This window comes from Hyla sarda, chromosome 3 (assembly GCF_029499605.1).
Source record: "Hyla sarda isolate aHylSar1 chromosome 3, aHylSar1.hap1, whole genome shotgun sequence".
In the NCBI taxonomy this organism is placed as follows: domain Eukaryota; kingdom Metazoa; phylum Chordata; class Amphibia; order Anura; family Hylidae; genus Hyla; species Hyla sarda.
In genome coordinates this window covers 200,119,712-200,144,849 of record NC_079191.1, presented here as the reverse complement: position 1 = coordinate 200,144,849, position 25,138 = coordinate 200,119,712, and the positions used below count along the sequence as shown (strand labels likewise).

Genomic DNA, 25,138 nt, shown 5'->3' with positions numbered 1-25,138 from the left:
TAGGGGGAATTTATTACCTGTTTGTCAGTTTACAAAAGTCGGACATTTTTGTGCAAGTTATGTTTTGCTCCAAAAATGTAGTCGATTTTTAGAAAAGCAAGCAGGGCAGATACAGCAATGTTATCTGGGGGGAAAAAGACGACCATGGAGAGCTTTGAATAAATGCCTGAATTGTAAAAGATAGCAAAGCCTAAATGGACCCCAAACACTATTACCAGATGAGTATTAGAGTAAGTGTGGTCGGTTAATCAAAGCGTCCTGTCATCAATGCAACTAAGCAATTTTAGACCAGCTAGATAAGTACTCCAAATGGGCCATTTGTCACATGCTTTTTTTTTTTTTGTAGAAATCTGATTTTTTTTTTCTTTAACAAAGCAGAGGTTAATGACAATACAATTTCCCGTCTTTGTGATAGAAGCCTTTAAGTGTGCTTTATCATTGTTAATGTGAGCCGAGAACTGTTTCATTTAGATCACAAAGGGCAGATATTTCCTTTTCTCTAAATTCATTTTAGGGAAACGATAAGAAAAAAAAAAAAAAAAGAAAAAACATGGCAACTTAGATAAAAAGCCTGTGTCAATATACGCTTTATCCAAAAGGGAATTAGCGAAGCCTTCATGGTAATGACTGTGCAGTCACAAGGTCATTGGAAGCTTCAGTCAGGAGCGATCCCAAGTGCCGACTAGTGACACACAGCAAAGAAACACCATTACATCAAAAAAGACCTTTCTGCTAATACATACATACATTTTTAGGACTATGTACTTTTAACCTTTGCATTTCATCCATAATAGAGCATAGTGTCTTATGAATGATGATATGTCTATGTTAAAAAATGCATCCAGGCAGAATGACTATATACACTGAAAAAGCTATTACTGTAAAAACAAGTTTATGTTTGCTGCAATATAGTGGATATTTATGACAGGAGGGGGTGAAATCATGGTATAGTCTCCCTTAAAGGAGTAGTCCAGTAGTGAACCCAGTGGTGAACAACTTATCCCCTATCCTAAGGATAGGGGATAAGTTTGAGATCGCAGGGGGTCCGACCGCTGGGGCCCCCTGCGATCTCCTGTACAGAGCCCCGACAGCCCTCAGGAATAGTGGACCTGTAAATAGTGGACCTCAGTGGACCCCCCTGCGATCTCCTGTACAGAGCCCCGACAGCCCTCGGGAATAGTGGACCTGTAAATAGTGGACCTCAGTGGACCCCCCTGCGATCTCCTGTACAGAGCCCCGACAGCCCTCGGGAATAGTGGACCTGTAAATAGTGGACCTCAGTGGACCCCCCTGCGATCTCCTGTACAGAGCCCCGACAGCCCTCGGGAATAGTGGACCTGTAAATAGTGGACCTCAGTGGACCCCCCTGCGATCTCCTGTACAGAGCCCCGACAGCCCTCGGGAATAGTGGACCTGTAAATAGTGGACCTCAGTTTCTGTATACAAAGAGTTGTAAATAATTGATTAAAAACTGCCCGCTGGAATCATAAGCTCAAAATGAGCAGGGGTTTTAAAGGGGTCCTCCACCCTAGACATCTTATTGCGGAGATCCGGCCACTGGGACCCCTGCGATATCCATGCAGTACCCCTTTCCATCAAACAAAATACAAAACAACAAACTTTTGTTGCAAATACAAGTGGAAAGTTTTAATCAGATTCTCAGTGCCAAGATCCAAACTGTTCTTATAGATCATCCAAAGATGAGCCAAAAATTACCCATTCTTCCCATATACCCTAAAGACGTGAGTTAAAAGTGCAATCTTTATTGTATTGTACGCACGCAATTTATATTAAAATATTAGGAGCCACTGTAATCCACTTCCCTAATAAATGTGAAATGACCAACTGGTTCAGTATTGGATATTGATTATACCAGATAGCGGTGCCTGCAGAACATCACTAAACTGGATACTTGGACAGATGGCTACCTAAATTAAAATCTTTCACACTGCGCCCTCGACATGTTTCGCTGGATCACCAGCTTTATCAAGAGGTAAGCGGGCTCTCTGACCCTCAAAGGGGTACTCCGCTGCTCAGCGTTTGGAGCAAACTTTTCCCAACGCTGGAGCCGGGAGCTCGTGACATCATAACCCTGCCCCCTCATGATGTCACACCCCGCCCCCCAATGCAAGTCTATGGGAGGGGGCATGACAGCTGACACGCCCCCTCCCATAGACTTGCATTGAGGGGGCGGGGTGTGACATCATGAGGGGGTATGGCTGGGATGTCACAAGCTCACGGCGCTGGCTCCAGCGTTTGGAACAGTTTGTTTCAAACACTGAGCAGCGGAGTACCCCTTCAATGGCTCCTTTGTAAGTCTGAGGAACCCATCTCCTGCAATGAGTTGGATCAAGTGGTGAGCTGGAAAAAGCAGTGCAAAGCCGTAGGCTTTTCGAAGCTATATCTAGTAATCAGTGGAGGCCTCAGCGCTGAGGCCTCAACCAATCAAAACTTGACTTGTCTCATTTGTGTGCGACATGACAAAAGTTTTTTTTTTTTTGCAGTGTCAGAAATACTTTGAATAAACAAATTACAGCTTATCTTGTATTTTATTCTCACAAAACGTTATAGAAATCTGCTCAGCTACTCCTGCTCTATAACATGATGAAGAGTGGACCATTTTCTATGTAACAGCTTAAAAACACTAAAAAATTATTATGATCATTATGGTGATTTCAGTAGACCCACAGAAAGCCCAAGTGTTATGGGCGTACACAGGAAGGTGCATGCCTCATTCAGCAGATATTGGTAATCAGAGTGGTATGACAATAAAGCTTTCTTCTAAAAAGAAGTCAAGTGAATGTTTTCTGCCGTAGCTTTAAATCGTTTCATTGTCACTTGTGCCATAAAGCTTTGCTTGGAATAATGGCAGTAAAAATCTGGGAGTCATAAAAGCAGAGAGCTGTGTGCCGGAGCATTTGCACGTGGGCAGCATTTAAAACTAATTAAAAACTTTGCCATCACCAGCTGCTCGCTGCTAATTAGTCTTCACATTTGCGTCTTGGTAAGAAAAAAAGATGACAGAGATGCCACCCAAGACTCTCACATTTCACCCACAATTCCACGTGTTGCATGAATTCACTTCAGAAAGAGACATGAACACAGATTAAGAAGGCGGCCTCTGACCACTGTGAAAATACTAGACACAAAGTTCAGACAGCAGATTTATCTCCGTCTCTAACAACTTACATAGACACATTACTTTGTCGGAGTTTATAATTTATTCAGTTTACTAGATAACAATATCATGAAAGTGTTTCATTACACTTTATTGTACTCACAGTAAAGATAACCTTTTAATACAGAAAAAAGAAGTAAAAATATATGTAGACATGTATTTGGCCACGGACAGTAGGTAACATGAATAGGAGACCCATCCAAAAAAGAAGATTCCATAAAACTTTACATAAGTGTATACAGAGAGCTCATAAACATTAGAGGTTTACCCGGGTGCCCTTCTTATGACATACTATTACACTTTTGTACAAGACTTAACCACTTTAAGGTAATACCTGTGTAATATTCCATGGGGCAGGCTGGTTTTGCTGCATGCCAAATTTATTTGGAGCTGTTCCCATATTTGTGACCATTCCTGCTTGTGGTCCCATCATATTAGGAGGGAGTCCCATAACTCCAGCTGTAGTATTTCCCACAAATCCATTTGGAATTCCCATGCCAACCATCATTCCAGCATTTTGTCCCATGGCAGGCATTGCTTGACTCATCATGTTACCCATCAGCCCAGTAGTTGTAGGAACAGCTACACCCATTGATGGAAAAGCCTGGAAGTTGGTTGTCGGCTGTGTGGAGTATGGCATTGGAGAAGAAGTCATGAACATACCTAGATAACAAAAAAAAGTTAGACAATTTGGGACAAGGAGCAGTTGTGCAATAATGCAACAAAATTATGAATATTGTATACATTAACTTAATGGCTGGACCCCCGCACAATCTCCTGCATGGCAACCTGGCAGTCGCCAGGAAAGAAGCGGCAGCCGATATGCCCACTCCATGTATCTCCATGGGAGGGCCAGAGATACCCAAACTCTGTATCTCCGACTTTCACATAGTGATACTTGGAGGGGGCATATCGGCCGCCGCTTCATGTGGGAGTGAACATGCCCCCCTTCCTGGTGGGTGCAGTGACGGAGATCACGGTTGGGTCCCAGTGGTCAAACCCCCGCAATCAGATACTTATCGTATATCCTTTGGGGCCCTTCCAGAACCACCATATGACCTAACCGCTTTTGAAACCAGAATAATTTTTGTGAATTTCTGACCAGCTTATTCCAAAAAAATATAATAAGCAGAATCCTGCAGATACAATAGCACAATACAGATTTCCACACCTGCCAATCTAAAAAAAAAAAAAAAAAAAAAAATACCGTTTGCGACCATCCCAGCCTTTATAGGTGCCCAATACTGACCTGTTGTGTTTGGCTGCTGCATATTTGTTGTACCATAAAGTGACAAAATGGAGTCTTTTGATAAAGGTTTTTTAGGAGCTTCTTCAGATTTTGCAGATGGTTCAGTGAATAAATCCAAGTCTCCAGAAGGCGGAGGTATGCTGGCAGCAGCTGGGGCTGTGGTTGTAACCTTAAAAGAAAATGGAAGCGAGATGTACAGGTGAGTAATGTTTGATTTTTTATAACCTTTCCTGTAGCTGGTTTTATTTTTTAAACCGACAGCCCAACCACAAATAACACATCCTGAGATCTTCCACATCTGCATGGTAGTTTATACTGGAATATTAATCATTGGTCCTGCAGAGAAATGACATTATAGCATAACTATAACTTTTACTTATTTTATATAATATATTGAACATCAGATGATAGAGGGAGGTCCTGGAGACTGGATGTAGGGCAAGAAACAAGATAGTCAAGGATCTAATGGCAACACTATCACTTATCACAGATACAATTATTCGGCATGTTACTTTTGCAGAAATTACTATGGCCTTATGATAATAAAAATGTGTAAAACAGACATACTTTAACTATAATGTACTGTATTAACATATGGTCACTTCTGTCACTAAGCACATAAACCCAACTATAGGCATGTAACAATTACAGAGCTCATTTTATTTCAGGCATGCATTACGAGCCTGCACCATCCATTAAAACAAATCTCCTGTCTCCAGTGTACTCAAATTAGTTTTTTCCCAGATTCATCCAATTTACAAATATACCTCGTGTGCCAATCTCCTTTCCAAACCTTTGACTTCCCACGCCTTCACAGATTGATATTGTCTAACTAGCCGGCTCTCCCGCTCCATTTCCCCCAGTTCCCTGTGGACCTGCCTGGAAGCATAGCCTTCAGAAGCCAAATAACAATGAATCACTAAATACATGCCTTGTATAAACCAAGCATGAATGTAAATAAAACACTAAACAGAAAAGAGATCTGTGTCCAAATGATTTCTTATAATCAGAAACATTAAAAAGGTCAAGTTATATAATATAGAATTCATGACACAACCCAAGTAAAACATTCAGACTCCAAGGTCTGACACTTCTTGTTTGGACAACTGTCAAAAGCCTCTCCCAGTCCAGGCAACTCTTGATCTAAACTGCTCTGTCTCTCTCTTTATCTATCTCTATATCTATATATACACACAGTGATCCCTCAACTTACAATGGCCTCAACATACAATGGTCTTTTCTGGAGCACTGTAACTTGAAACCAGACACAACTTACAAAGCTACGGACAGTCCAGATCTGTAAAACATGTCAATGGCTGGAAGAACTGACCAATCAGACTAGGCATTTACTGGTAAAACACCTGTACTACTGAAGTGTATGCACTGAATTCCTGTCTGGTAGCGCCTCCTACAGTACAGGGAGGTATTATATGTTGTGTACTACTTACCTATGCCAAGGTTAGCTGCTCCTTTGGACATCAGGTGAGGGCGGCTCCATTTTTACTTTTTTAGGACACTGTGTGTACTGTACAGGACCCTGAAGAAGCTCATGTCCTCTACATAGACAGTGATTTACAGCTCACAGCAGCTCTTGATTTATCTATATTAGTTATCTACTTATTTTTCTTTAGTCCTCACTTTTTCCTATTTTTGGATGACATTTTGGTGGCTTCAGAACCAATTACCAGGTTTCCATAGAGTTATGGTCTCAACATACAATGGTCCTGGAACCAATTAATATTGTAACTTGAAGGAGCACTGTATATATCCTCACTATGGATTGCAAACAGAAGAAAGTGGATGTCCAGCCGGAGGATTCGTATAAAACTTCAGTTTATTCCAATAACATATGCAAACACAGGTGCGGACAGGCAAAGTGACATGTTTCAGCCTACATAGAGGCCTTACTCAAACTAGTTATAGACAAACACAAGGATCCCTTACAGGGCTTGAGTCCTGCAGGAACGCATAGTAACGGCGTTCCTTTGCTTTTTCCAGAGGAGGAACGCCGTCCCTCACATTAGTCCTGCAGGAGCGACCTCTTTTTACCCTCTCTCCGTCTCCTCCCCTGGCCCAGACTGCTAGATGCTGGAGATGTATGACCTGTGATGATGTCACCATCACATGTTGGGGGCGGAGCTTAGCTGTGGAGGAGATTAGAGATCGTGGCTGAAGGACCTGTTTGATGCTGTGGAGGCGGGGCTGAGCTGGAGGGGAGGTGACATGTCACTCCAGTAAGGTAATTACATGAAAGGAGATTTGTTACAGTGTGTCACCACAGTAGTAAAGTAATTACATGAGGTTTGTTACAGTGTGTCACCACAGTAGTAAGGAAATTCCATAAGGACATTTGTTATAGTGTGTCACCCCAGTAGTAAGGTGATTACATGGGGGAAGAGGTTTGTTACAGTATGTCACCCCATTAGTAGGAAGATTACATGAGGAGGGGGTTTGTTATAGTGTATCAGCCGAGTAATAAGGTGATTACATGAGGAAGAGGTTTGTTACAGTGTGTCACCCCAGTAGTAAGGTAATTACATGAGGAGTAGGTTTGTTACAGTGTGTCACCCCAGTAGAAAGGATATTACATGAGAAGGTTTGTTACAGTGTGTCACCCCAGTAGTAAGGTAAATACATAAATAGGAGGTTTGTTATGGTGTGTCACCCCAGTAGTAAGGAGATTACATGAGGAGAAGATTTATTACAGTGTGTCACCCCAGTAGTAAGGTAATTACATGAGGAGAAGGTTTATTACAGTGTGTCACCCCAGTAGTAAGGTAATTACATGAGGAGAAGGTTTATTACAGTGTGTTACCCCAGTGGTAAGAAGATTACATGAGGAGGAGGTTTGTTACGGTGTGTCCCCCCAGTAGTAAGGAGATTACATGAGGAGAAGGTTTATTACAGTGTGTTACCCCAGTAGTAAGGAGATTACATGAGGAGAAGGTTTATTACAGTGTGTTACCCCAGTGGTAAGAAGATTACATGAGGAGGAGGTTTGTTATGGTGTGTCCCCCCAGTAGTAAGGAGATTACATGAGGATGAGGTTTGCTACAGTGTGTCACTCCAGTAGTAAGGAAATTACATGAGAAGGAGGTTTGTTATAGTGTGTCACCGCAGTACTAAGAAGATTACAAGAGGAGGTTTTTTACAGTGTGTTATCATGATGATAGGGACATAAGGAGGGTTTTGTTACAGTGTTTTATCAGAATGATAACCGAACATGGGGGAGATATATAAAGACCTGTGCAGAGGAAAAATGGAGCAGTTTCCCATAGCAACCAATCAGATCGCATTTTTCATTTTCAGAGGACTTTTTAAAAAATAAAGAAGCAATCTGTAGCTATGGGCAACTGGTTAACTTATCCTCTGCACAGGTTTTAATACATTTTCCCCATTGGAGGTAAATCTACATCTTGGTGCCCTGGTACTTAATGCACCAGGAAGTACACTTACATCCTGAGCAGCATACAGACTATCAAGTGAATGCAGGAGCGGTCAGCAGCCGCACACTTACAGTCAATGACAGAGAACGGTGTTCTTGCTGTCCTCCTTCATGAACCCCTTAAGTGCCGTAATCATGACTGAACACTAAACACTAAAAAAGTGAAAGTAAACTAATCATTTTTTTAAGCCCCTCCCCAAATAAAGATTTGAATTATTCCCTTTTTCAATAAAACATTTTTTTTTTAAAACCTGCATATTTGGTATTACTGCACGTGAAAATATCTGATCTATTAAAACATAATGTTTATGATCCCATATGGTGAACAGCGTAAATGTAAAATAATGCCAATGTCCACATCACAAACCAGAATAAATTGAATATAACAGTGATCAAAAAGTATTTTATGTGCAAAAGTAGTAAAAAAAATTAAAAATAAATAAAAATAAAAAGAGCCCTCATACAGCCCCATGTAGGGAAAATGAAAGTTATAGGGGTCAGAATACAATTTTTTTTTTAAATGCTTGACTTTTTTAAAAGCAGTACAATAATAGAAAAGCATGGGTATCATATTGACCCACAGAATAAAGATGGCATATTATTTTTACCATAAAGTGCACTCCAAATAAACAAACCGCTCCCTAAAAGTTGCAAAATTGCGTTTTTCCTTTCAATTTCCCTCACAAATTATATATTTTTTGGTTGCGCCATAGAATTGATAGTAAAATGAGTGATGTCATTACAAAGCACAATTGGTCGTGCAAAAACAAGCCTCATATGGGTCTGTGGATGGTGAAATGAGTCATAGCTCTTAGAAAGCGAAGAGGAAAAAATCAAAACGCAAAAAAAGTTAACTTTCTGTGTCTTCAAGGCCAAAATGGGCTGTGTCCTTAATTCCTTGAAGGGTTTGTTACAGTTTATCAGAAAGGTAATTTGTTACAGTGTGTACTTGAGTGACAGTCACCCAGGGCCACCACCACATTAGGAATGCAGCCGCCCTCTACCACTTTAACAGGGCAATGGCTGCTGGGAGTCAACGTGCTGAGACAGTCACGTCTGCTAGAATACACCGGGCCCGCCTTGAGCAGGCTCAACCAAATGAACACAGATGAATGAAGTCCAACAGAAATGCATTGATCTGTATGAGGAATCTAAATGATTCCTCCTAAAAAAGTGTATTAAAAAAAAAAAAAAAAGGTTTAATAGAAGTTTACAAACACCCATTAACCCCTTCCATATTAAAAGTTCATATCACCCCCCCCCCCCCTTTCCATCTAAAAATATGTAAACATAATAAAAATAAACATCTGGTATTGGCGCGTGCGCAATTGTCCGAACTATTCAAAAATATAATTTTATATCCCGTACGTTAAATGGCGTTAAAAAAAAAAAAAAATCACAGAATTGCATTTTTATGTTTATAACATCATATCCCAGAAAAAAAATGAAGTAGAAGTGTTCAAAAAGTCTGATCAATACCAAATTGGCACTGATACAAACAGTATATTACGCCCCCAAAAAATTAGCCCTCATACAGCCCAGTATACGGAAAAATAAAAATATGTTATAGGGGTCAGGAATAGAAAAATTAAAAAATAAATTCATTATTAAAACACGAAGGAAACAAAACAAATTTGATATTGCTGTAATCAGGCCGACCTACGGTATCAAAATAATCTGTATGTTTGACCACAAGGTGAATGGCGGAAAAAAGAAAACCCCAAAATTTGCATTTTTTTTTTCAATTTCACCTCACAAATTATTTTTTGTTTCAGAGGATAAGTTATGGAAAAATGAAAGCTGTCATTACAAAGTATACTTGGCCTCGCAAAAAACAAGCCTCATATGGGTCTATAGATGGAAAAATAAGATTTATGGCTATTATAGGACAAGGAGGAAAAAACTAAAGAGCAGAAACTAATAAAGACCTTATTTATGTACTGTTTTGGTTGAAATTATTTCATCTACCAGGACAAGTGGACAAGTAGATTATGTTCCGCTTTAGTCCCTTGGACAAGTAGTTCTTTTTAAATTTCCACACTCCTGTACATAAACACACCTATATACATAAACACACACAAATGACATGATTGTAGTCCAAAAGCAAGCAGCGACTGCCAATAAAATTAATGGAAAATTACCATAAATAAAAAATTAAAAAAACTATAAGCCAGAGTCTAACCGCTTTTATAATCAATAACATTTATAGGATTTCTTCCTGCTTCCGAGAACTCTTCTTTAAGTATATATTCATTCATAGTCATTCCTACGCCTGCACAATTTTTTGGCGCTCCCCATAATAATGTAATATTAGGTACACTAAAGGTACAATAACAATGCCGTGCACATTGCTGTGCAACGTAAACAGAATATTTGATGTTTCAGGATTACATTGGCCAAAGCTATTTCTTACTGTATTTCCATAAAACGTGTTGCTGTGTAATTTTATCACCATCGCAGGCATCCAACATGGCTAACCTTGATTTGGAACAAAGCAACCCTTGAAGAATTCCCCACATACCAACTTAAAAAACAACCGTAAAGAAACAGCCCTGATACAGAGCGAGGCTGTGTACTACTGCAATACTGTTCCTATGGTAGATTGCAATGTAATAGGCAACTAGAAGCATCAGATGTAATTACAAGGTAATAAATGCTACAGGGCAGGATGAAAGCTGTGCTGCTTTTAAGTGGCGGTAGAATGAAACTGGAGACCATTAAAAATAGAAAGTGATAGATTTTTAAGAGACAAAGACTAATAAAGGGACGACAATACAGAGCCAGGACTGTCAGCAGCATCAGTCATAAACAAATGGACATTATTTAACAGGGTGGAGTAGAAGAGGGATGTGGATGGGAAGAAGAGGAGCGCTCGAGGCACAGAGAAAATCTAATATTTCATTGAAAACATTTTTCTTCATTTTCCGTGCATGGACCTTAACTGTAAATTGTTGATATATGTGATGGCAGATCTGCTGAAACCCAAAATGACATTGTTGTATCAGCTACGTACAACAGACCATTAAAATCCTGCAAACCAAGGAATTCTCTCTATTGATACCTTCCATTATGAGCAACATAATGTAATGATACCATAAAGGGGATTTAATAATGCTACTCCATTTATAACCATGCTGAAGAAATGCATTGTAGGCAGCAAAATAACAAACCCTAACGTTAGCATTAATATAGATCTTTGTTGTATAATGCACACTAAATTTATGGCCATCACACGCTATAAAGCTTTCAATACATTTGCAAAAAGGACTTGTGACTAAAAGACCATGGTTGTTTATTAAGTCGTGACATGGCAGACAATATATAGCCTAAAGGGTCAAAAACAAGGAGAGCTGGACGCAAACATAGAAGAAAGAAGATATCCCCTGCGCTCGCTATTGGTTCCGAGATAAATCCGGTAATGAATTTATCTGCATGCATCTTATCTGCTGACCAAATTACTGTACTTGGTAAAGGACTGAATTTTGTGCCGACAAGTAAGTTTGAACTTTTTAATACCATACTAGATGTTAATAAATTGGCAAGAGGACTCACTCTCAAAAGACATTTTCACAAGGGGGTTATGAGTCATGAGGAGGGAGAACCCTCAGATATAGGTGTGGAAGGATCAGTAGCGAGCGATGGTGATGAAATTAATGTTAATGTTACTAATTTCAAGGATCAAAATGTATTATTACAGCTTACCTGCTTGCAGAAAGAAAATGCAATTGTCGATGATAGTCGGAATAATAACTACCGCTCGACCAACCCTGGTTTCTATCCTGTTGCCTCCCGTTCGGAGGCGCTGGATAGATTCCAGGAGTTGGTCGAGCGGGACCTAGTGAAACTCAATGAACAGGTGTCTCGTAATAATGCTTATGATAATCTAAATAAAAATGAACGTATAGCATTGAAGGAATTATCTGAGAATAAATCCATCGTAATACGTAATGCTGATAAAGGTGGAAATATTATTGTTCTGGATTCAGGGTTATACAAACAACTCAATGAGGATATGTTATTAGACACATCAACCTACTGTAAACTAAAAAATGACCCTACTAAAACGTACCAAATGGAACTTAAGAAAATATTGGAAGAGGGTGTAGCACTGGGGGCAATTAATAAAAAACTGGAAGAATATCTATTTGTAGAGAACCCAGTTACCCCAGTGTTCCACTCACTCCCCAAGGTGCATAAAGGTGTATTTCCACCTCCCCTTCGGCCAATAGTTGCTGGCATTGGGTCGCTGGGTGAGCGCCTTGGGGAGTGGGTGGATCACCATCTCCAACCCCTGACTAAAATCACCCCCACGTTCACACAAGATACTAAGCATGTGATCAATATCTTAGAAAAAATCGTGTGGGATGAGCAGTTGTCATGGGCAACCTGTGATGTTATAGGCTTATATCCATGCATTCCCTGGTCCAAAGGCCTCGAGGCCCTGTCCATCCATATGGAAAAGTTCAGCACATACTCCCCTGGTCTGCGGGAATTTATCACCATCGCCACAGAGTTTTTGCTCAAACACAACTACTTTGTGTTCGATGGTGGTTTCTACCTGCAGACCAGGGGAGCATCAATGGGTGCCAAATATTCCCCGTCTTTTGCAAATATCTACATGTTTCACTGGGAGCAACTTTTTATTTTCAGTGACAAAAACCCATATTATGACAACATACACTGGATTAGTCGCTACATAGACGATTTATTGATAATTTGGAGGGGTACAGAGACACTATTCTCGGAATTTGTTAAGTATATTGGGAACAACAACCTAAATTTGGGGTTTACCTCACATTTCGATAAAAATACAATTAATTTTTTGGACATTTCGTTGATTAGTGGGAATGATGGCATAGAAATTCGCCCCTATAGAAAAGATACAGCCTCTAACTCCATTTTGTTGGCCTCCTCCTGCCATCCACGACACGTCCTGGATAATATTCCCTATGGCGAATTATGTAGAATAAAACGTAACTGCTCTAGTGAGATACAATTTAAAATTGCAGCAGAAGAACTTCATACTAGATTGGAGCAGAGGGGTTATAGTGAAAAAATATTAAAAAAAAGCAGAAATAAGAATAGAAGGACGGGGACGCGAGGAACTAGTATCCTATTCCAGTAGGCATCAGAATAGAAGGGACTCATATAAGGTTGGAGACAAATTAGCCAAAAATACAATCGAAAATGAAAATGTAAATTCGAGTAAAGATAGACCACCATTTTTCGTGACCTCATACAGTACTCAATTTGGACAGATTAAGAAAATAATAAATAGATATATTCCGGTATTAGAAACAGACCCAATATTAAGAGACTTATTATCAGAAGGTATTTCTATTGTGTCCAGGAGAGGCCCCACTATTGGAACCAGAGTCTCACCCAGTCTATTTATTAGTCAAAAGGAAAGTGTAAAGGATCGGGACTGGTTGAGGAATATAGGTAATCGCAAATGTGGTCATACCAGATGCATCACATGTACACATATGGTAAATTCAAATACTGTAACGTCTTGCACAACAAATAGGACATACAATATACACCAATATATCAATTGTAATACTAAATCCATTATATATGTAGCCACATGTATTGCGTGTAATTTGCAATATGTAGGATGCTCGGGTAATTCATTAAAAGTGAGGTTTAGGAAACATATTACGGATGCTAAAAGTAGTTTGACAAACATGTCCATGCTGTCACGTCACTTTAGAGAGTCCCATTCAGGGGACACTACCCATTTACGAGTATTGGGGGTAGAAAAAGTCACCTTAGGACCTAGGGGAGGCGATCTCAGAAAGAAATTATACAATAGAGAAGCACATTGGATGTTCCTCTTGGGAACAAGATTCCCACAAGGATTAAATAAAAGATTGGATTTAATGTTAACGTGTGCATAAATTGAATAAGAAAATATGGTGGATGTATACAATTTACTATTAATCACGTATGTCTAGTCCCCGGTCTAGTATGCATTCTTCGTTTCTTGTACACATATAATAAATTTTGAATTGTCGCAAATTATAGGGGGATGTTCACACGGTGTGATGCACATCATGCGGTTATCGATTTACATATAAAAATATCTCGGATCTTGATATGTAGATATAGTTTGAATTGTTTATTTCGGTAAATATGTACCTCTAAATCAATATGAATATCGGTACACATAATAAATTTTGAATTGTCGCAAATTATAGGGGGATGTCCACACGGTGTGATGCACATCATGCGGTTATCGATTTATATATAAAAATATCTCGGATCTTGATGTGTAGATATAGTTTAAATTGCTTATTCCGGTAAAAATATGTACCTCTAAATCAATATGAATATCGGTAGTATTGGTAGATTAGCCTTTAGACCATTCAAGATTGAAATTTAAATGTTACTTAAATGTGAAGTTTAGAGCCGCATTGTTCGCATCCTTGTGTGAACTCTCTCCGAATGATTAAATGTGATCATGATTCCCAATGCCATGTTTTGTAACCAACTGTTTTTAATTAAGATTCATGTGGTCATGTGACCAAACTCATGTGTATTTTAACCTGCATTATTGAGTGTATGTCTATCTACGACTAAGCACCTGAGTGTGCGAAACGCGTCAGATTGTGTCCTGCCTAAGCGTGTGAATAAAGCCATTGACAAGTTTTACCTGCATCTTCTCGAGTGCCGGACGTTTTCTTTTCTGTGAGACTTCTACTAAGCCGGGAGCGGTATCGGTGTCCGCAGCACGAGATAGTGCAGCAAACGCGAGAGTGGTGAGCAGCCTGACCTTATCTGCAATATATATATATATATATATATATATATATATATATATATATATATACACACACATACATATATATATATATATATATATATATATATATATATATATATATATATATATATATATATATATATATATATATACACACACACACATATATACAGGCCATCAGAGATTGTGGGGCCCCTTACACGGCTCAAGGCTCAACCCGACCTGTGGACATCGGGCCCTCATTCCACCCTTTTGGAGTCTGTTTCTGACCATTTGAGTGGACACATGCACATTTGTGGTCTGCTGGAGGTCATTTTGCAGGGCTATGGCAGTGCTCCTCCTTGCACAAAGGCAGAGGTAGCGGTCCTGCTGCTGGGTGGTTGCCCTCCTACGGCCTCCTCCACGTCTTCTGGTCTGGACACTACGGTGACAGACACCTCAAACCTTCTTGCCACAGCTCGCATTGATGTGCCATCCTGGATTGTCAATCAGTGTTGCTTCCTGAGAGGACAGTGTGATTTCACAGAAGTGTCATTGACTTGGAGTTACATTCTGTTGATTAAAGGGGTACTCCATTGGAAACCTTTTTTTTTTTTTTTTTTTAGCACCTGGTGCCAGAAAGTTAAACAGATTTGTAAATTACTTCTATGAAAAAAATCTTAATCCTTCTAGTACTTATTAGCAGCTGTATACTACAGAGGAAATTCATTTCTTTTTGGATTTCTTTTCTGTCACAACCACAGTGCTCTCTGTTAACACCTCTGTCCCTATCAGGAACTGTCCACAGCAGGAGAAAATCCCCATAGCAAACATATGCTGCTCTGGACAATTCCTAAAGCGGACAGAGTTGTCAGCAGAGAGCATTGTGGTCGTGGCAGAAAATAAATCCAAAAAGAAAATAATTTTCTCTGTAGTATACAGCCACTAATAAATACTGGAAGGATTAAGAATTTTTAATAGAAGTAATTTACAAATCTGTTTAACTTTCTGGCACCAGTTGATTAGAAAAAAAATAAATAAATAAAGTTTTCCACCGTAGTACCCCTTTAAGTGTTCCCTTTATTTTTTGAGCAGTGTGTGTCTATATATAGTTATGTTTTTAGATATTCCGTTGTGAGAAATAGAAGTATGGCTGTTCACATGGGTCTTCTGGTTTTAAGAAATGAATTTTATGACAGAAAATTATATCACCGAACTCTCCAGTGAATGATAGTCCCCCTCTGAACACACCATTGATAGATTTCCATTGCTGGGAAACTAGACCTAATGAGAGCTTTATCTTCTGGGCAGACAACATCTAGGTGTTCAACCAGTGTTAGAACTTCAAAAGAAGTACAACAATAGACAGGTCTACCTGACCGGCGGGGGAAATACATTTTCCAGGCTCACGCTATTCATATGATCAGCACAGTTCTCAGCTCATGTCATAATCTGTGGCCTAACTATAAGGGTGCAAAGGTAGCAGTTGCACTGGGTCCAGTGACTGAAAGGGTCCCAAGGCTTTGCCCCATAACAAGACACCAGTGGTATAAATGACACATTGTATACATGGGACCCTGATGGAATTGGGTAGAGAAGAATCCATTTTGTGTTAAGAAGAATCCATTTTATATTAAGACTTCATTATTCTCGGTCTAAGTGACTGCATTCTATCTTTCTTGTTTTTTCTACATAACAAACTCCTGAACTTATGAACTAGAGACGACGGGTACCTTATCTTCAAGAATGCAGACACTCTTATCTTTTTCTATCCCAGATGTGTCCTTGAAACAATGGTTCATTATATTTCAGCTTGAGCAATATGGGGGAGATTTATCAAAACCTGTGCAGAGGAAAAGTTGTCCAGTTGCCCATAGCAACCAATCAGCTTGCTTCTTTCATTTTTCACAGGCCTTCATGAAAATGAAAGAAGCAAGCTGATTGGTTGATATGGGCAACTGGTCAACTTTTCCTCTGCACAGGTTTTGATGAATCTCCCCCTATATCTTTCTTCTTACTATGCAAAAGATTTAGAATTTCCTATGTTTGTACAATGTAAAGTTTACTGCGCACGCCTTATTTGAAAATCAGCTATATAAAATACCCTTAAGAAAAGGGTCAGACCAGTTCTGCCCTCAGCTTACAGAGACAGCTCTTGTGTCTGTCTTGATTTGAATGGCAGGTAGCATTGGAAGGAAAGTTGGGTGACTGCAGCCCCCAACAGGCTTTCCACGCACTATTGGGTATCTGCCGACAGAAGATGTCTCGACCTTTTGGGGTCGAACCTAACAGACCCTGTTACAGATTTTGCATTGGGGCCTACAAACTACAAGTTAAGCCTCTGGTTATAATGTTAAAAATAAATCCATATGTGTACTCCAGGATCGAAAAACATATCCCCTATCCTAAGCATAGGGGATATGTGTCGGATCTATGGGAGAGCCAGAGATTCCTGAATGGAGCGCTCCGGGAGATTGCGGGGATCAAAGCTGTTGGACCCCCGTGATCTGATACATATCTCCTATCCTAAGGATAGGGGATATGTTTTTCTATCCCAGAGTACTCCATTAAGACTGTAATGTTACTGGTCAAAGTCTAGAAGACGAATGACCAATCTTCTGTATTTAGCACTTTTCATTATGTATTCTCTATTGTCCTAGTGACTTATTATAACTGAATATTTTATAAACAAATCTGTTGCACACTTGCTATTAGAATGGTTAATTAGTTATATTTATGTTGTTTATATAACACAAATTACACCAATAAAATTGAGACAACATTTGTTCCTCACCAAGATTTACACAACACACGGCGTCGACTTACATAACAAGAAGCAGTTTTACTTTAAGGCATTCATTTCTCTGCCACTGCAAAGAACAAAAGGAGATCGGGACAACCTAAATTAGAACACAAGCTGCGGCACAAGAACGTCACCTGGTTCAATCTAAAAATATCATTTGCATTTATAAATAGGCATGTTACACTTCTTGGAGGTGGCAACTAGCAATAATGTGATACAGAAGCCTGGCATGGTGACACAGATGTTGGTACTGCTTCCATGGCCTTAAAAACAACCAAGCAGTTTGTACACTTTTCCCCAAATATTCTGGTAGCAACCACAAACCAAAACATCCTCAGGGCAGTATACTTAACCTCTTAAGGACTCAGGGCGTACCTGTACGCCCTGAGCCCGGTCCCGGTGTGAAAAACGGGGTCACGCCGGCTCGGTCCCGGCTGCTAACGATAGTTAGCGCGTTGTGTCGCGCGCTGTTAACCCTTCAGATGCTGCGATCAAAGTTGACTGCCGCATCTGAAAACGAAAGTAAAGCTTCCCGGCAGCTCAGTTGGGCTGATCGGACATCGCGATAAAATCGCGATGTTCCGATCAGCTGGGACGCAGGCGGAGGTCTCCTTACCGCTCTCCACGGTGTCCGATCGGGGTTTGATTGCTCCTAGCCACAGCTACAGGCTTGAGCAATCGAGCCCCTATCTCGCTGATCCGTGCAAAGCTATGGCTTTGCAGGGATCAGCATAGGAGATCAGTGTGTGCAGTGTTATAGGTCCCTATGGGAGCTATAACACTGCAAAAAAAAAAGTGAAAAAAAGTCATTTAACCCCTTCCCTAATAAAAGTTTGAATCACCCCCCTTTTCCCATAAAAAAAACTGTAAATCAAAAAAAATTTTACATATGTGGTATCGCCGCATGCGTAAATGTCCGAACTATAAAATTATATAATTAATTAAACCGCACGGTAATTAATGTAATGTAATATTCAGAATTACAGATACAAAAAGCAATACCTGTGTTGTAGCCGCAGATGATGCTGGTAGGGGGTTGGATATCATTGGACCAAATATATCCAGGTCATCATTTAAAGTGCTTGCCGTAGATGTGCTGCCATTTGCCACTGGTGCTTCAGCAGGAGTATCTGAATGTGAAACAATAAAGATCCATGAAGAACACAAACACAGAATAACTTTATCCTAGTGATTCTGCTTCCCAGATGTACAAAAGCAATGACTTTGAACAGGGTCCTAGACACAATGCTGAACAATAAATGGCCCGGTATTGGTGAGCAAACATGAAAAGGCAGATATAGTCTGCACGGAAGGGAGGAGAGCGAAATGAAGGGTGCAGATTATCTTAGTCTTAGAAACTAGTAAAATAGGGAAATTAATTTGATCCCCATAGTCACGATAAGATGTCAGTATTCTCAACCTAGAGGTGAAATATCCCAAGTGCCAGTCTACTTGCATTAGACACTGTAAATTCATTTAAGTTGGTACATGTATCATATGTATTCATTTGCTATACAGGTACATACATGGATGTATCCAGATTAAGATTGTTAGTACAGTAATTAAAGCAACACTTGCACATTTTACAGATACAGTGATCCCTCAACTTACAATGGCCTCAACATACAATAGTTTCAACATACAATGGTCTTTTCTGGACCATTGTAACTTGAAACCAGACTCAACATACAATGCTACAGACAGTCCAGATGTGTGAAATATGTCACTGGCTGGAAGAACCAACCAATCAGAATGGGCATTCACTGGTAAAACACCTGTATTACTGAAGTGCATGCACTGACTGGCTGTCTGGTAGCACCCCCTACAGCACAGGGAGGTATTATATGTTCTGTACTACTTTTAACCTATGCCACGGTTAGCTGCTCCTATGGACACCAGGTTAGGGCGACTATTTTACTCTTTTAGGACATTGTGTGTACTGTATAGGACCCTGAAGAAGCTCCTGTCCTCTACATTGACCAGTGTTTCCCAACATGGGTACCTCCAGCTGTTGCAAAACTACAACTCCCAGCATGCCCGGACAGCTGTCCGGGCATGCTGTGATTTGTAGTTTTGCAACAGCTGGAGGCACCCTGGTTGGGAAACACTGACACAGACAGTGATTTACAGCTCCCAGCAGATCTTTCTTACTTTTATATATAAGGATTTGCTTTATCTGTATTAGTTATCTACTTATTTATCTTTAATCCTCACGTTTTCCTATTTTTGGATGATATTTTTGGGGCTTCAGGACCAATTAACAGGTTTCCATAGAGTTATGGCCCCAACATACGATGGTTTCAACATACAATGGTCGTCCTGAAACCAATTAATATTGTAACTTGAGGGACCACTGTATATAGCTACAATGTAGCAGCGCACTTCATAAATGAATGCACAAAGGGGCCTACAAATTAAATGAGCATCATGGATTTATACAATACAAGAAACAATAGATGTTGCTATAGCAATGGTAAAAGCCAAGGCTGTGAACCTCTCCCTTTCAGAAGCTTCAATTTGATTTGCTGCAGCGAATACATTCACAAAACAAACAGCTATACGTACCAAATAGAATAGTCAGAAGGTGCCATTTTATTTTAAGGTTTTCAATCTTCATGTTCTTCCATATATAAATGCACAGCCATCAGCAACCTGGGGATGCGGCTATATGGGTACTGGTAGATTACTTGTGCTCAGATATAATGGATCTTAAGATTTTTTTTCTAGCTTTGTGGTGGTAAGCAACAGTTTTTGCACAAATACTATTTAGTGCATAAACTTTACACATTAGTAGTTTCCCCAAATGCCCATGTTTAGTACATAAAGCATGATAGCAAAATGGGTTTTCAATTTCTACTGCACTGACTGGCTGTGTGCCATGTACAGGTTGGCGGAAGCCTTTACTGTAATAAATTACAAAATATAAAAAAGGAACCAATTTCTCTGCTTCAAAACGTAATAAACATTAAAGGGGTACTCTGGTGGAAAACTTTTATTTATTTATTTTTTTAACTCAACTGGTGCCAGAAAGTTAAACAGATTTGTAAATTACTTCTATTAAAAATTCTAAATCCTTCCAGTACTTATTAGCAGCTGTGTACTGCAGAGGAAATTCTTTTCTTTTGGGATTTCTTTTCTGTCATGACCACAGTGCTCTCTGCTGACATCTCTGTCCAGAGCAGCATAGGTTTGCTATGGGGATTTTCTCCTGCTCTGGACAGTTCCTGACATGGACAGAGGTGTCAGCAGAGAGCAACGTGGTCATGTGGCAGAAAAGAAATCCAAAAAGAAAAGAATTTGTTCTGTAGTATACAGCCGCTAAAAAAAAAAAAAAAGTTTGCCATCGGAGTACCCTTTGAAGATATAGGCCACTGGGACTCAGACCTGAGTTAAGCTTCCATGCTCATTTAGTCAGAATGACCTTGTACTACTATTTCAAGGCACATTTCCCTACAGAGATGCACACCTCCAATGCACCATTTTCCATTCGTATAAAGTGATATCATAACAGTAAATAATGATATGATCCATAATGTTTTGCTTTCTAAGTGTTAAATAAAAGTCGCTAATATCAGTCAGGAAAAATCAGTCAGGAAAAATACCAGTCAGAATTGGACAAAATGTTGACTTATGTGCAACTATAGTACCATGAGCAAATGTAGGGGACATTTATAGAATCCATGTGTCACAATGTTTTTTTATTTTTTTTTACAGATTATTTGATGCTGCGGATGTGCGGCCGGCAGGCTGTGTGTGTCCACTCATAGCGGCGGACTTCCTGCCGGCAGTCACCAAGTGACACACAGATGCCTGCCAGTGTAAACAGACCCTTACACATTATGAATCTGTCTTTATCATGTAACACAGAGCTGGAAAAGAACTTGTGAAGCGCAGACTCCTCCCAGCTAGTTCTGTAAATTGGTTAGGGTCTGAGTGTTCAGACCTTGACTGATCAGTAGAAAGAGCTGGGAGGAGTCTGCACCTTGCATGTCCCTTAGATCTTGTGCAAGTTACCACAGGTCATGTTTAGAAATCTTGTGAAATTTTGCTGTTTTTGGTGGCACAAGGAGTCCTACACAATATAAAGCAAGTGGTTTTAAAGTTCTGACTGATCGATATAGTAGGTGTGTGTGTGTGTTCTTACCGCTTTTCACACTGTAGCAGCTTGTTTATGTAATTGCCATGACAATTTTCATCCCCCCACATAGTAAGAAATGTGTCAGCCTACCGTTAATAACTTTTCTGATAGAGGTGGCAGCTTTCAGACTCTGAAAATCAATAATTGCCAATAATTTTGTCCAGCCCATTTTTTGGAGTTTGGTGGGATATTTTGTGCAATTTGCTTTTTTTTCCTGCATTTTTTGGTTTAGTTCCAATACACACAAAGGGAATAAACATGTGTATAGCAAAACATGTGTTACTGCAATCCTTTTCTGTGAGAAATACTTCATTTTATTGAAAAATTTCAGGGATGCCAAGATTTACGGCCATGACTGTAGCTCCAGCAAACAGCGCAGAGCTTTATACATGGAGCTTTTCTACAGATACTAATCAACCTCCAAAATAACTGCAATGTGGATTTATCCAGCCTAGATGAGGTTCAGCATGACTACACGGTGACACATTGTACAGATAATCTCACGGTTGTCATCTTGTGAAGTAAAAGAATGGTCTAAAGCATATATTGGCCAAATAGAAACCCTTTGAGGGCTAACAAAATATAGAAAGCAATGTTGCCTTTATAAATAATGGATTGGTCTTAAAGGACCAAACACCCATTTTTATATTGATCAGAAAGCAGCCAGAGGTTATCTGCAACCCTATAATCTCCAAGTCATGAAGACGTTCATGCAAATGCCTTCATTACTCACTACACAGGCTCCGAGCAGGCATCCGAAATTGTAATATAGCATTTGAGAATCCAATAGATCACTTGGTTTAGATTTCCTATTGTCAATGGTGCCATTATGTATTAAGGAAAGACCTTATAAAGAAGTTTCTCCTCCCAAAACAGAAGTGCGCAGAACACCAAATTGTGATTTTTACACTAGATCATAATTCTCCTTTTCAAAAGCTTCATTTAACATTTTTTCGGGATAGCATGGCATCAATGTTCCATTCATGGACATGAAAGTGTTAAAGCACTATGAAATGTCACCACACTATTTGTGGGCAGACCACAACTTTCAAGTATTCTGTATCCCTATCTCCCCTACCTAACAGTGACATCTCTGCTGTCCTGGGGCTACGAGCAGATGGTTGAGCAGCAGGAAAAATGTCTTAAGATTTTTGAAATGCCCAGGAGGCAACCAGAGTTGCAAAGTAAGCGGGAGCGGCAGCATAAGACAGGTAATCGTGTAAAACCTACTCAATAACATGCCATAAAAAACAGCACAAAAGGGATGGAAAGCAATTAATGGAGGAATAGCTGACTCTCATCATTTTTTACAAGCAACTAACATTTTCCGGTCTCCCAAGTGCATGCATAGTGAATGCCACAGACCATACCGATACAGGACGTCAATTTTACAACCAGGAATAACTAGATCACAAAATAGAGAGATGAGGGTTTGAATGGCAAAAAGGGACAATTGGTATGGGAAAGGAGGGAGCGGATGGATGTAACTGTGTTCCATCAAACACTGGACTTCTAAGGCTGCCGCAGAACCCCAGAAGATTCATCACAAAAAAGGCAATTGACAACGCGAGATCTAGAGATTTCAACAGTCTTTTGATAATGGTTTCCAGGAAACTATTTCTTTGGCTAAATCAGATTGAAATAAATGCAAAGCCAAAAGAGATAATGATACACAGAGTTTACATGTGCTAAGCAAATAATAAAGGCTCTGAACACCTTTTGCACTGAAACTTTTCTTATTGTTGATTTGTTTCCTGAATGCAAATTGCTGAAAGCAATTTTCTAAATAGTCTTCATTTGAAATTTCCTACCATTCTGCTCCAGCAGAATGCATGTAAATCTCTTACACGACTGTGTGACGTCTGCTTCAACCCTTCCCTCAGTGTTTGGCTATGCTCACAACTGTTTGATGATTTTTTTTTTTTGTGGTACATATTAGATGTTCGTTCATCAGCAGGGCGCGCTCCTGACTCGGCCGGCCGTGTCCTCAGGCTCTGCCCCTGACAAGGACAGCCTGCGTGCGCTGGCCTGAAACAGTGGAGCACTGCTCAAGGATCAGGTCTGCCTTGCGAGCCCCGGCAGGTATCAGATGAAGTTGTGCCTGCCGGGACACGCCCACTTCCTCCCCTGGCACAAGGCAGCCTACTGAGCTACCGAAGAAATCAATAAAAAAGGTATTTTTAGGGGTTTTTGAATGAAAAAAAGGACAGGGATACATTTAGTTAGCGTTAGGGACAAATGGGGATGGGGAATTAGGGAGAGTTAGGATGATGTTAGGTACTCTAGCTTATGCCTTGATAACAAGGTGACTAAAAATAGTCCCTAGCACCCTCATGTTACAGCAGCACGGCCTCACTTCACCGGAGACTGCCCCTATGCAATGTTCAGGCTGCTCTTCTTTCATACTACCTGCCTGTATCACACAGAACAGGACCCAACCAAGAGCATGCAGACCTCTGGAACACATTTCCTCTCTGCCTAGTTTTATTCATTAGCTGTGTCAGGGGCCATATTAAATGCCTATGGGATTTCATCCAGCCTAAGGACAAACACCTGGATTACCAGACACATATTGAGCAAAAAGATTTTCTGAACTAATTGAATGTTAGCGAGAATGAGACCTATTTGATTTATTAAAGGTCTTGACATTTTATTTGCATGCTCCTGCTTTCATATTCAGTGCAAGGTATAATGGCTACATTTGCCTTGAGTTTCTCTATATATCTATCAGTGAATATATTAACATTTTCAGCAGTGCTCACCTTTTAAAGTAAATACATCCACACTTAATATGCCATCAGTTAAGCAGAGCTCTGTACTGGAGCGATTTCAGAAGTCTCTATAAACTGCACACCAGCCAGGGATTAACATTTAAAGCACCAGTCGATGCAGAAAGGAGAGAACACACCATGACTGACATAAACATTTACATTATTTGAATTCTGTCACAACAACTAAAAGGGTGCTGTGTTCCACATTACCATGATAGAACGGACTGGACTGCCACAGATACCATGTAAAAAAAAACACAAAACTGATGTCTTTACTGGTTGCACATAAAACCATAATACAACTGTGTAAGTAAAATTATAGTGATTTTTATACAAGACCACGAGCCGTAAACTGCAAGAACAGGGGGAGTGGGTAGTTCAAGCTTTCATTTATTTTTGACAGCAAGTACAGTGCTATTCCTGCAGCCATAAAATACCAGAACCCAGACAAACCGCATGAAAATGTTAAGATTTTTGGATCGTCGGTTTGGGTCTGCAAAACATGCGCTGAAACACAGTGGTTAGGTCTTCTTGTTTAAATGGATGTCATTGGTGTAAATAGAGATTCAGATATACATTTTGGGGGAAAAAATTTTCAAAATAGTACTAACTACTGGTATATAGTATGTGTACATTACACATTACAGGCATAATGTAATAGCCTTATAAGTGTGTGTGTGTGTGTGTGTGTGTGTTGGGGGGGGGGGGGGGGTGTTAAAAAACTATTTTTTCTACCTAAATATGATAAGTTCAGGAAGGAAGTCTGTACATTAGTTACCTAAATAGGATCTAGCATACTGAACACTGTA

At 39.9% G+C, this 25,138-nt stretch overlaps 1 protein-coding gene across 3 annotated transcripts in view; it reads right to left on the bottom strand.

The window, feature by feature from the left end:
- The window catches only part of SMAP1 (small ArfGAP 1), a gene marked incomplete in the record, with an annotated part of 190,881 nt that overhangs the window by 3,727 nt on the left and 162,016 nt on the right, over positions 1 to 25,138 (bottom strand). For all 3 annotated transcript variants that reach the window (XM_056565838.1, XM_056565839.1, XM_056565840.1), the window contains 3 exon segments: positions 3,513 to 3,841; positions 4,428 to 4,596; positions 18,423 to 18,550. In XM_056565838.1, the coding sequence (XP_056421813.1) occupies positions 3,513 to 3,841; positions 4,428 to 4,596; positions 18,423 to 18,550 (626 nt within the window).